At 49.4% G+C, this 13,309-nt stretch overlaps 1 protein-coding gene across 2 annotated transcripts in view; it reads left to right on the top strand.

The window, feature by feature from the left end:
- Nucleotides 1-4,242: 4,242 nt before the first annotated feature.
- Nucleotides 4,243-13,309, top strand: part of AHCY (adenosylhomocysteinase) — a 30,164-nt gene continuing 21,097 nt past the window's right edge. The window contains exons 1-4 of one of the 2 annotated variants that reach the window (XM_080354749.1): nucleotides 4,243-4,276; nucleotides 5,985-6,175; nucleotides 8,973-9,048; nucleotides 10,862-11,014. In XM_080354749.1, the coding sequence (XP_080210875.1) occupies nucleotides 4,249-4,276; nucleotides 5,985-6,175; nucleotides 8,973-9,048; nucleotides 10,862-11,014 (448 nt within the window). In that variant the 5' untranslated portion in view covers nucleotides 4,243-4,248. Of the gene's footprint in view, nucleotides 4,277-5,984; nucleotides 6,176-8,503; nucleotides 8,564-8,972; nucleotides 9,049-10,861; nucleotides 11,015-13,309 lie in introns of those variants that run through there. The other variant, XM_080354750.1, reaches the window with a different exon arrangement.

The raw sequence follows: 13,309 nt of genomic DNA on the forward strand, positions 1-13,309 counted from the left end.
CATTCTTGCCACCCTTTCTACCCATCTTCCACCTGCTGTGACAAACAAAGTCCTGTGGACAACAGCCTCTTTTGGGGCATGTTTCTAATTCACACTCAGCACAGATACTCCCCGGGCACTGCCAAGTGAGAATCCTGTTGAACAAATCACAGACATTCTTTCAATAAGGAATTGCACAAAATCCTTCTAAGAATGTATATAATATATAAAATGCCCCAGTCAAGTAACTAACTGGCTTTATATGCAGTACCTGTGTGAAGCGTCACCTGTATTATACAGAAGCTGAAAATGATGTTTTCTCCTAGTCTTGACATCTACAATATTTCCCAGCCATGCTAGTAAGCCCAGTCTATTTTTAAATATAGTTCTTAAATATAGTTCTTTAAATATAGTTCTTAAGAAATGTCATATGTTTGTGGCTTGTTTTTTGTTTGTTTGGTTGTTTTTTTCCCCTGAGTTTCCCAGCTTTTCAGTGACTGTGAGATATTTAAATCCAACCCAGAACTTCCCTAGGTGAACTAGGACAGTAAATGAAACAGTTGCAGGATGTATAACATGAATAACATCCTGTCATTGTTTCATGTACACTGTTAGGTAGTGGAATATTGGGGTTTTTTTGTACTCTTCTGTTCTTTTTCCTGTTCTTCCTTCTTCACTATATCTTTCTCCCTCTATTTTGTGCCTATCGTGTGCCATCTGGTGTCCCAAATCCACCAGTGCCAGCAACAATGAAAGGACCAGGGTAAGAGCAGTCGAGGCACTGACTACTTACACATTAAGATGTAGCATAGCACAGTGTTTTGAGGTATTAATGTCCTAAATCAGGTCAGAGCAAATGATGCCGCTGCATGACTTGTCTGTAAGCACTTCTTATGCAGTTATAAAGAACTGTGAATATTTTGACAAGCGTTGGAGCACTTTCACGCTGGGTGGAGCTGATCTGTCCTCATTTAATAAATACTGTCAGTTCCCACCACCCACTCCTTGGCTTCACTGTCGTCAGGTGCTGGTCCCTTTCAGCTTTCATAGGGAAGTGTGCCTTGAGCTGAAATTAGTGGGAGTTAGATTAAACGATGTCTTTGTTCCGGCCTTGTTCATTAATTTCGGAAGGACATTTTATGTGTAGCAGTTTGTGGGAACAGCAGGACGTGCGGGCCTTGGACAGGTTGTACAAAAGTATGTTTTTTATGAGTGTAAGGAGTGATAGTCCAGGCCAGTGAGAACGATATCTTGGGCCAGAAAACCACCCCTGTATGTATGATGTGTGAATGGGTATGTGAATAAGTGAGCCAGAACGCCTCCCACAAGATATGCATGGGAACGTGACTGAAAACAGTCACAACATGAGTGTGGTGTGTTTGGAATAACATTTTTCAAAAAAACATCCTGTCTAACCTCTTGGTCCAGGCCCGTATCTGTAAACCTGTAAATTGAGAACTGTTAATAAAAGTCAGCTCTGCCTGGCTCAGCTCTGCTCTGTTCTGCTCTCACTACTAGCGAGAACTCTGTGTCAGTGCGTCTCTGCATCTTGTATATGTTGTTCTCATCGCCGCGGCAGTTGCTAGGGGTTAGTGCATAGAGACATTGTCCGTAATTGACAAACTGAAGATCAAGTTTGCTGGGGAGGCTGTGGGCTGACACCTAATGAAAGGCATATTTGGAGCATTTTGCTGCCCTTGGGTCACGCTGTATAACGCAGGGCTGTCGGGAAGGTCCTGGTTTGCCTGTTTTCAGAGGCAGGTGTGCAGGAGCAGCAGACACTGCAGTCTGCCAGTGATCAAAGAATCATTTCAGTTGGCAGAGACCCTCAGGATCATTGAGTCCAACCATAACCTAACCTGACTCTGACGCTAACTCATGTCCCTAGGAACCTCGTCTAAACACCTTTTAAACCCCTCCAGGGATGGTGACTCCAGCACTGCCCTGGGCAGCCTGTTCCAATGACCCACGGCCCTTTGGGGAAGAAATTGTTCCCCAGATCCAACCTCAACCTCCCCTGGCGCAACTTGAGGCCGTTTCCTCTGCTCCTGGCGCTTGTTCCTGGGGAGCGGAGCCCGACGCCCCTGGCTCCAAGCTCCTTTCAGGCAGTTCAGAGATCAGAAGGTCTCCCCTCAGCTCCTGTTCTCCAGCTGAACCCCCCAGGTCCCTCAGCCGCTCCCATCACACTTGTGCTCCAGCCCCTCACCAGCTCCGTTCCCTCCTCTGCGCTCTCTCTAGTACCTCAATGTCCTCCTTATGATGAGGGGCCCAAAACTGACCCCAGGATTCAAGGTGTGGCCTCACCAGTACTGAGTACAGTGGCACAATCACTTCTCTAGTCCTGCTGACCACACTATTCCTGATACAAGTCAGGATGCTGGTGGCCTTTTTGGCCACCTGGGCACACGCTGGCTCATGTTCAGCGGCTGTCACCAACACCCCCAGGTCCTTTTCCCCCAAGGCACTTTCCAGCCGCTCTTCCCTGAGCCTGGAGCGCTGCCTGCTGTCCCTGGTGTCCCCGAGGAGCGGGTGGGGAACTGCCAGAGCCCCAACTCCTGTCCTGCTGCTGCCAGCCAGTGCACTCGAACTGTGACAAAAACATTTTGGTGATGTAAACCAACAGAGGCGTGACTGACTTAGATGAACCTGCCCCAGAGGAAAGAACACGCTTCTCTTTTGGGCATCTTTAGATTTACAGAACTGCTTGGTATGGTATCAGGTGTGCCGATACACCTGTAGTGCTCCAAATATCAAACACAGATGCTACCATTTGTATGTGTACTGGCTGTAAGGCTACAGGCTACTGTGGCTTCTGTGTTTCTATGTGGACTGTTTGCTACAGGACCAGGCACTGAAGGTCGGCTGCTGCTCATATAACAAATACTGAACCTCATTTACAGGGAGCACTGTGAGTCGGGGTGTTGGGGTGAACTCTGTACTGAGAATTATTTCAAACCTTGCAAAATAATTCAGTGAGAAATTATGGGTATGAGAAAGTCTTTCCTTTAAAATATTTCACAGCTAAAAGGGGTATATTACACCCTGGTTGCGAAATTTGCCGCAGATCATGACTGAAGCTTATGAAAAACGTATTTCAGACGTTAGAACAGGACTGGACGCGCGTGTGACCACAGGCCAAGGCTGAAGCCGGGCTGTGCCTCCGGTGTGTGCCGCAGGCGTCAGCTGTGCCCGGGGTCAGGGTCCGGCAGCCCTGCCCGCACCTGTCCTGCCCTACACCTGCCAAACCGGCTGTCGCAGGAGAGGGGAACGGGCCACGGCCAAGTCCAAGGTCCAGAGGGACTCACGTGCGGCGCCTCGGCTGCGGCCGCCCGGCATCTCACCCGCACGCTGCCCGGCCACGCCGAGCTGTTCTCTGTGCTCACGGTCTGGACACCAGTAACCGCTGACACTAACAAGCCCGTGGGATCGTTCAGGGAGTCCCCCGGGTGGGGTGAGCCAGGGCGAGCTGCCTGGTCAGTGCCCACAGCAGCGCCACGGCCAGATCCCTAAGGAGCCATTGAAGGAGAAGTGTTTTTACAACTGATCTGGCACCTGTCCCCAGTGGGGCGGAGGACTGAGAGACATCAGGCTATGAATCCTTAATGTAAAACAAAGTCTCTTAGAACTAATCCCGGAATGCGAACTGATTATTGTATTTAAAAAGTTAATTTAGGGTGAAAGGTAGACAAAGAGCGAAGAATGCATACTTTAAATCAATAAGGGGAGGGGGTGGTTAGAATTAGATGAATGAGGCAGGTAAACTGAGGCAGCGTTGGGGGGTCTGTAAACCCTGCAGCACCAACCACTGCGCACCGGGGAGGGGATTTGCGGACGGGATTAGGGTGATATACGCAGGGGCTTTTTGCCCTATTCCGTGTGCCTACTATTAGGTAGGAAACCCGCTTCTGCAAAATCGTTAATAAAATCTGCTTTCCTGCCTGAGCCTGTTATATTGGCGAGATGATAGTTTCCTACAGATCCGGTACCGGGATCCACGGTCCTGGCACGGGCGGGCGGCCCAGCCTGCCCTGGCGCGGGTCCGGCTGTGTTCCCAGGGGCACAGGAGGCCTCTGCACCCACTGTGGTACTGGGGGCGGCTTCCGAGGCCACCACGGGCGCCATGAGGCCTCAGGTCCCGCCGGAGCCGCCGCGCCCCGCCCGCCGCCGTCCCCACGTGCCGCCGCGGCCCCGCCCCACGCAAGCGCCGCCGCCGCTACTTAAGCCGCGCTCGGGGCCGTTCGCGCCTCCTCCGCCGGCAGAACCGCCACCATGTCCGACCGGCTGCCGTACAAAGTGGGTGAGTGCCAGCCCTGGGCCTCCGCCGGTTCCCCCGCGGTCGGGCCGAGCGCGGTGCGCCGGGGCCGGGCCGGGGAGCCCCGCGGCCCCGATGCGGCGGCGGGGGAAGATGGCAGCTGGCTGCTCGCCGCGGGGGCGGGAGCGCGGGGCGGGCGGGGGTCCCGACCTCAGCACCCCCCGCGCCGTGGGGCCAGGCTGGGCTGGCACCCGTGCTGCTGAAATACCGCGGGGAAGGAGGAGGGGGCCTCGGGGTCCGCAGCAGCTCCCGGACCTGCCGCCCCTCCCGCGGTTAAACCCGCGGTTAAACCCGCGGTTAAACCCGCGCTCCTGATGCTCGTCGGCCGCCCCCTGCCCAGACCCCGGCCCTGGCTGCCCCCACAGGCCCTGTGCTGGGGCCAGGCTTGCACTGCGAATGTGAAACGATCTTTAAATCTGCGACCCATGTGACACGTTTCCTTAAAAGATTTTGGCGGGTATTTTTGTAGACTTGAAACTCCACAAAAACCCCCTAAATTTATGAAGAGTTGTGTGTTCTTTGAAGGCTAAGTTCAAAGAGAAGGACATCAATCCGTAAGGCTCAGTCATAAATAATTTGCCTTGGAGGCTATGAACATAAAATACTACAAGATGTATTTTTAAGCAGCCCGGGTAAAACTACCAAGCCTTGAAGAGGAACAGGATAAATGACCATCCCCCTGTTGATGCAGTTGTTTCCATGGCCCTTTCATTGCCCGGGGTTTGTCAGTGCCCCGCTGGTGAGGCAGCTGCGGCGTGGGTGATGGCTTCAGCGGCCCCGGGCTTCCTTCTGCAGCAAAATGCAATTAGCTTGTCTGTGTTAAAGGCAGCGGTCTGACTCAGAGGTCCTAGTGTTCCTGAGTGCTTTAAACGGCCTGTGTTCTCTAGGTAGGTGAAAAAAGTATCTGACAGTGTTCTGAAGTGAAGTGGGAGCTTCTGAAATCTCTGAAGGAGGTGGCTGAGTAAGAGGGACTCTTGGTAGGTGGTGCACACAGGAATTAGCTGTTGGACCCTTGCCTTTTTAAGGCTGGAGTCAGACATCTCTGGTGAGTACAGTATTTCTACCCTGAGCTAACCTGTCAGAGGTCTATTTTGTTCAGTTTGTGTTGGAGTTTTCTCCTATAGATCCTTTTTACAGAGGCACAACTACGCTTGTAACTAAGGTAGCTTTAGTGCCTTGAAAATAATCTTTGTGGATCCAGGTGGGTAGGAGCCCCACAGTTTTAATCTTAAGAGGGGGAGCTGGGCTGGGCTCAGCTCCTGGTGCACTTAGCAGGGAACATGCTGTGGGTGTTATATGGGGAAGCTATTGCCATATGGGCAGCTTCCCCCCACCCATGCAGGTCTTAATGCTGTGGAAGTAAATCTCTCTAGGAATTGTCAGACCCTTGGATGGAATTTGTAAGGAGTCATTAAGGCTGGGACATAATGAATTAATGGGCCTCAGGATATCTGTATGTTAGATCGCAGTTGATTAATATGCTCCTAGAGGAGCACGCTTATTTTTGTTTGAAAGCCTGCTTACCACTAGTAAAAAAGCAGAGAATAAATATAATAGGGCCTGTTTTTCCCCAACTCTGTCTACCAGCTGTTGCTGGGTGTTCAGCTGTTGCAGCCGATGCCTGTCCACAAGCATGTGAACGGATACCGAGGTCTCAGCTATTTAAACTCTGACATCTGTCCTTCTCTTGCAGCTGACATCCGCCTCGCAGACTGGGGTCGCAAGGCCATTGAGATAGCGGAGAATGAGATGCCGGGGCTGATGAAGATGCGAGAGATGTACTCTGCGTCCAAGCCGCTGAAAGGCGCACGTATCGCTGGTTGCCTTCACATGACCGTGCAGACGGCAGTTCTCATAGAGACCCTTTTAGCGCTGGGAGCTGAGGTAAAGTGTCTCTGAGTTTCTCCTTTAGTGTGTTCTTAGGCAGCCTGGGGCGCTGCTTCTACTGATGTAAATACCTTAGGGGATCCTGGCAAATGTCTCTGCTATTTGGAAAAGACTGGTGCAGTCTCTAGGTGGATGTGTGATCTTTTTTCTCTGTAAGCAAAAAGCTTGTTACCTGCACTGTGTGCTGCTCTGGGATGTGGTGTGTGTCTTCCTTCCAGACAAACTGAATCTTCGAGTGCCTGTTTTGGGCTGGGTCACTGGCTCCAGCAGCTATCTGTACAGCAGCACCCCGAGCAGCGGTGCCGAAAGCTGCTCCCACGCAATTGTGTTGTGCTCGGGCATGCAGTGCTGTTGCTGGCAGTGTTGAAGTGGCTGCCTCCAGCTCAGATTAGCCTGTATTAAGAACCACAGCATGCCCTAGTAAAGTCAGCACAAACTAATGAAGCTTTCTGAGAGCTCACACTGGCCCTTGAGCCCTGCAGGAAAACAACAGGGAGGCAGCATGGTTTGGTGATCGAGGGTGGGGGATTCCACTGACTTTGAATTTGTTGTGTAACTATGGATCAGTTACCCTGGTCCGTATTAAAGACCGAGATACTTGTAAGTCTTTACTGCATTGTGTCCCCTGCCTGACATGCTGAATGAAGTCCAAACATCACAGCTAAGTGTTCGCTGTGCAGAGCGGGAGGAGAGCCAGCCGTCTGAGCATAGTCCATGTAGTTTATATGCTGAGCTGACTGATGGGTTATGTTAAGTATGGATGTGATCTGAAATTCCTTCTTTGTGAAGTTTAGCTGCCTGGACTCGGGCTGGCCAGAGGTGCCCTGTATGGGATCCCTCCCTGGGAATGGTTGAAAGAGTTGAGCAGTGTCATGGTCATCAAAAGGCACTGGCAGAAGGGAAAGTGCTCTCTCTGTAGCAGCTGAGGCGTTTCTGCAAAAGTGGAGGAGGTGGGTGTAAGCAACATGCCAGGTCAGTGTGGGCAAGGCACTGCTGTTGGGCAGGTGTTCTTCAGCCTGTTCAGAGCTCTTCCACAGTTGCAAATGGTGCTAAAGAGCTTTGACATGGTGCTACAGTTCTGGCTTTATTCCACTCTGTGCATGAAACACTTGTCTCTCCCCAGGATTTCAAAGCAAGCAGTAGCCACTGAGGTGTGTGAAGCTCCTTGCTTCTCCTGTTGGCTGCTGTGCCCCAGTATGGCTGGCCTAGGCAGCAGCTTTGTGCTTACTGGAATATTGCCAAACTGCTTTAGTTTGAGCACAACCCCAAATTAATGTTACAGTGGATTCATCCAAGTCATTCAGGGAGGTACCTGCAGAGATTTTGTTCCTCTAAGCATAAGTTATGGCGGTGCCTGTAACACGTGTACTGTTGTGTTAGGTCCTTCCTTGTCCTGATGCATCCCTGTGCACTTTGGCTTGAGTTTGGGTTCAGCCTTGGTTCACCTGTTTTGTCAGAACTTTGGTAACTGGGAAAGAGGAGTGAAATTCTGAAACTGTACCCTACATAATGAGGATGTAGCTCACTGCAATGTAGTGATCTTGGTATCCCTTTTTTGGCTGGGTTAACAAAGATAGAATAAATACTCTGACTTGGAGTGTAAATTCTAAAATTGTACTAAAAATGCATCCTCTTCATAAACAGTGTTGTATTAGGTTCCAAGCCCATCAGGTATGACAGTTATTCTAAAATCTTCACTATTATCACAAACTGATGTTACAGAACTGAGGATGCAGAGTTACAGTGGTCTATGTCTTGTATCAAGTGCTTGAAGTGTAAACAATACATAGGTGTTCTGTATACTTTGAATTTCATGCCACCTGCTCATGTCATCTGTACTGACATGGAAGGAGCTTAGGAAACCTGGCTGAGGAGGTGCAGGGCTCGAGATCATGAATTTGGTTTCCCTGCACTCCTTCCAGGTGTGTGTTCACTGATGAGTGTTGGTTGTGTAGGCTCTGATGAGGTGCTTTGTACTGCAACCCTGACTTTGAAGTGTCAGTTCTTGATAAGGTGGGATGGGTATCTGAAAAGAGGCTGAAGGATTATGACTTGGTGCCCTCTCTCCTCAAGGTCTGTTAGAAATAAGCCCCCAAACACCTGCCAGTCAGCTCTGTAGGGAGCAGGGTGAGAACTCGTGCGTGGCTCTGGGACGTGCTGGTTTCTGTGCCTGCTGGGGAAGCTCTAGTAGGTACACGGATACTTTTCAATGCAACTCAGCAACATACTGTTGCTTTTCTAGGTGCCTGAACTTAGTTCTGAAATCTGTGTGAAAAACTTCCACGGCTGGAGCACAGAGTGGGAGTTGGGTGAGCATAAACTTGGAGAATGCCTGTTGGAGTGCACTGTTTCAGCTGCATTTCTGACTCTTCTGAGTGCCAGCAGGTGTGTTGCTTCATGTCCATATCCCTCAGTGGACACTTGCTATGTGGCTGTTCTGAAAATCTGAACTTTATGGACCCAAACTTTCTAAACCCACCCTACTGTGCACTTCTTGAAGAGCTATAGCTGAATGTGCACTCTGGCTGGCAGAAGCTCTCATGAGTAAGGAGATGGCTGAACATGTGTCACAACTAAAGCTCCATCACATTCTCTCCCAAAGCGACATTGTTTTCCCTTGGCCTAGTCTCAGATACTTAGTTTTCACCTTAACTTTGTAGTGTGTCTGAGAAAGGCAGGAAGCTGCACTAATATGCCTTTCTGCTCTTGCTCCCTTTTTAACTCCTGTGTCTGGAAGAGCATGCCTGATATCTCAGAACTTTGTTCAGCAAACAAAACTTGGGTTGTTTTCCAGGTACAATGGTCAAGCTGCAACATTTTCTCCACTCAGGACCATGCTGCAGCTGCTATTGCAAAAGCTGGTGTCCCTGGTAAGTTTTCCATGTTGTAATTTGCTTGAGTTGGGGTGTAATGCTTGCTCTAGCTAAATCAAACTGTGTACAAATCGAGCTCTTCTGAACAAGCTTCAGGATAGAAACAGCCCTTCAAAAGCAGTGGCTGTTACAAACGAGGCCATTTGATTCGAGCTATATGCATCAGTGCTTGTGGCTTTCCCGACAGTGGCTGTGAAGGAGCCTGGCTGTATGTACCAGCTTTAGGCCTGGTTGTTAAGGTGATTGAATGGGCTGGGTAATTAAATGGATCAGTGTGTAGGTGTGTATAGATGGAGGTTTTTGGTGCTAAATAGGGGTCAGGGAAGGGATGTTAACTGCAGTGTGTGCTGTTACAGTGACAGGGTCAATTCTCAAGGTATTTTAAGGCTAGAGCTAGGGCAGCTGTGTTGCTGCCGAATATCCCTGAAGTGGTTTATCGGGATGCTGCTGGTTTGTTACTGTCACCTTCCAATAAAAAGCAATTCCGTGCGGATCAGTAGGAATACATTAAGCTCTCTGCTGTGTTGCTCAGCTGAAGTATACACAATCCTATGGCTCTGTGCTGGGAACTGCATGGGCCTGAGCCCGGGTGCTGGCAGAGGCTAAATCTGACTTCTGACAGCCTGGTTCTGTCCTTTGGCAGGTGTCTTTAATTTGTTATAATTAGCTGTTTCCACAAGTCTTTCACCAGCTGTGGTCCTTTCTAAGGTAACAGAGGCGAGTGGTCCCTTCATGAGCCCCTTTGCCATTACCAGCTGCAGGTGTCACCTCCTGTCCCTGGTGTGTGAGCTCAAAGGAACAGGCAGGACCCTTTAGATCTGATGTTAGGATAGTGCTTTCCTCACTGCTTTTAACAGCCAAAACTCAGCTGAAGAGCAGTCTAGGGGTGGAGCATTTGTCTAAGTTTTTGGCCTCTGCCCTTGTGTTTTGTGGAACTTGCTCGTTTTGTTAATATTGCACTCAGCATACTGAATTTACAAGACCTTGGGAGGGATGCTGATCCTTTGAATACAATATAAGATACGGATTAATGTTTCTTCAGAAGGGGCAATTGCATGATTTGTGGCTCAAGAGTTATTTTTTCTGTGGAAACATGACAATATAGCCAAATGTTGGGATATGCAAATCATATGCCTAATATATTTTGAATGGCTGAGTACCACTGAAGTTCAAGTATCACATGAAGCCAGTACAAATTCCTGGAAAGGCAAAAATACTGCTAGATGCAACATGCTGGTGGTAGATGTACTGATATAGAAATATGCCCAAATAGCACAGAATAGGCATGGCAGCTTGGATTTTAGTGCTGTGCTAGAGACTAGAATTTAAACTCAAAATTGCTGAAGAGTTTGTAGTCTGGTGCTTTGTTTATGCTCAAGTCTAGTCCCTCTTTTCTGCTGTGCTAGAAAATGCTGCAGTTGTGGTTTCATTTGTCTTTATGAATATATCCAGTGGCTATTTCTAATTCCTGGTAACACAGAGTGTATCAGGGGAGCAAATGGGGTGTTGTGAATGGGAATCTGCTTTAGTTTGCTTTGCCTTTTCCCTCTTAACATGGAAGAAGAATGAGAGCAGTGAAGTCTCAACATTTTGACCAAGCTAGTGGCCTGGAACAGAAGGCAAAGTGATTTCACCTCTGCTCATTCCGAGATGTTTTTTTCAATGCAAATGTCTTTTCTGGCCTGCAGGCACAGATAATCATCTGTCTGTTGGCTCTGCTACTGAGAGCTGCTGATGAAATCTTCCTTTGACTGCTGTACTACATGCTGAGTAAGAAGCTGGCTAATTGTGTGTGTTTGTTCCCATGCAGTGTTTGCCTGGAAAGGGGAGACTGACGAGGAATATTTGTGGTGCATTGAGCAGACCCTGTACTTCAAGGATGGGCAGCCCCTCAACATGATTTTGGATGATGGTGGAGATCTTACCAACCTAGTTCATACCAAATACCCAGAGCTCTTGAAAGGTGACTTGTATTTGTTTTGTTGGGCCCAGTTCTGCTTGGGAGGCTGTTTAGCCGGTCTGTTTCTGCGGGAATTCCCTGCATGTGTAAGAAGGGGTGGGGAAGAGGGACAGGCATGTTCAAACAGGCTATGAATGAGTTTATGAAAATAGCTCACAGTCCAAGACCAAAATCTCTCACCCGCAGGAGCTGTTTCCATCTCTGCTCTGTGTGATATAAGCTACAGTGTCCTGTCCTGGTCATCTTTCTCAGTGCCCATTACCTGGGAGTGACCAGTGGTACTGCTGACCTGCAAAAAGCTTCCTGGAAATCAGCTGTGTTTAGAGTTGCTTAATATCCTCTTTAAATTAACATTTCTAACATTAATGCTTTTTTTCCCCTCCTTGTCCTCTTAATGTGCCTGTGGATGAAATCATGACAACCTGTAGCCTTTCTTGAAAAGGGAACAGTTTTCTGCCTATATAAACTACAAGGCATTAATTCATCCAGTTTATGTCAGCAAAGATGCTGGTGGAGTCAGGGCTGGGACTCTTGCTTTGTTGCCTTATTACCTTCAGTCTAAGGTAGCAGAAATGAGGACAGAGCAGTATGGTATTGCTAGCACATGTTCATGTAAATAGATGTATCTGGAGGGAATTTGGTGTGACCTGCAGCAGAGGGCTGATCTGTGCCTGGCAAGTATGACAGATTCTCCTTAGCTCTGTCACGTCTGTCATCTGTGCCGCTGCAAGCCACAGATGCCCAGTGTTGCTACAAGGCTCTTTTGACCTGGGATATGAAGCAAATTGGATGGTGATACAGGATGGAAACTAAACTGGTGCAGCAGGGGATGCTGATGCTCATTCTCAGTCTGTAGAGGTGAGGCTGCTGTAGGAGCCCACTGGGTCAGCTCTCCTGTGGCTCTTGCACTGCTTGTGCGGGAAGCTGTGGGGAAAAATCCCAAGGTGGCAGACGATGGATAGAGCTGTGTGAAGGGAGGAGGCTGGGGCCACTCTCCATCTGTGTGTGCCTGTGGGCAGGAGCACAATGAAGAGAGGAAAGAACTTCTATGTGACAGGCTTTGCTTTCTCCTTCATCCTCAAGCTGCTGTCACAGAATCACAGAGTGGGTGGAAGTGACCTCTGGAGATGATCCAGTCCAACCCCTGCTCACGCAGGGTCACAGAGCAGATCACACAGGTCAGTCCAGGTGGGTTTGAATGTCTCAGAGAAGGAGACTCCACACCCGCTCTGGGCAGCCTGGGCCAGGCTCTGGCACTGCACAGCAAACAAGTTTCTGCTCATGTTCAGATGGACCCTCCTGTGTTCCAGTCTGTGCCCGTTGCCCCTCACCCTGGCGTTGGGCACCACTGAACAGAGTCTGGTCCATCCTCTGACACCCACCCTGGAGATATTTATAAACACTGATGAGATCCCCTCTGTTTCTTCTCCAGCTGAACAGCCCCAGCTCTCTGTTTCTCCTCATCAGAAGGATGCTCCAGACCCCTCAGCATCTTCATAGCCCTTCGCTGGACTCCCTCCAGTAATTCCTTGTCCTTCCTAAACTGGGGAGCCCAGAACTGGACACAGTAACTCCAGATGTGGCCTCCCCAGGGCAGAGCAGAGGGGGAGGATTCAGCTCCCTCGACCTGCTGATCACACTTTTCTTGATGCACCCCAGGTACCATTGGCCTCTTGGCCACAAGGGCACATTGGTGACTCATGGTCACCCTGTTGTCGACCAGAACTCCCAGGTCCTTCTCTGCAGAGCTGCTTTCCAGCAGGTCCACCCCAACCTGTATTGGTGCCTGGGGTTGTTCCTCCCCAGGTGCAGGACCCTACACTCGCCCCTCTGCTTTCCATCAGGTTCTTCTCTGCCCAGTCCAGTCTGTCCATGTCTTGCTGAATGGCAGCACAGCCTTCTGGTGTGTCAGCCCTTCCTCCCAGTTTGGTATCAATTTGTTGATATTTGGTATCTATTTGTAATTGAACAGTCAACACCTTTGTGTTATTTAAACTGTAATGAGAGGTTTTCAGTGGTGTCTGCTCAGCCATGCAGGGATTCCTTCTCTTCTGTCAGAGGTCTCTTACTTCATAGGTTGCCTGTCTGATGTTCATGACCTCTTGCTTTCCTGCCACTTGATGCCAAGGACTACCACAACTGATCATGCCTCCCTGTCTTCCTGGCATTGTCAGAAGTCAAAAAATGCGTTTTTCCATGCTCATACTGTTTGTTTTGCAGGGTTGTTTTGCTGCCATGCAGGTTTAACACCTTAGTTGGTGTCCTTGTTCCTGCGGGTCCTTGTGCAGAGCTCCTTTC

Source organism: Nesoenas mayeri (assembly GCF_963082525.1).
Source record: "Nesoenas mayeri genome assembly, chromosome: 16".
NCBI classification, from domain to species: Eukaryota; Metazoa; Chordata; class Aves; order Columbiformes; family Columbidae; genus Nesoenas; species Nesoenas mayeri.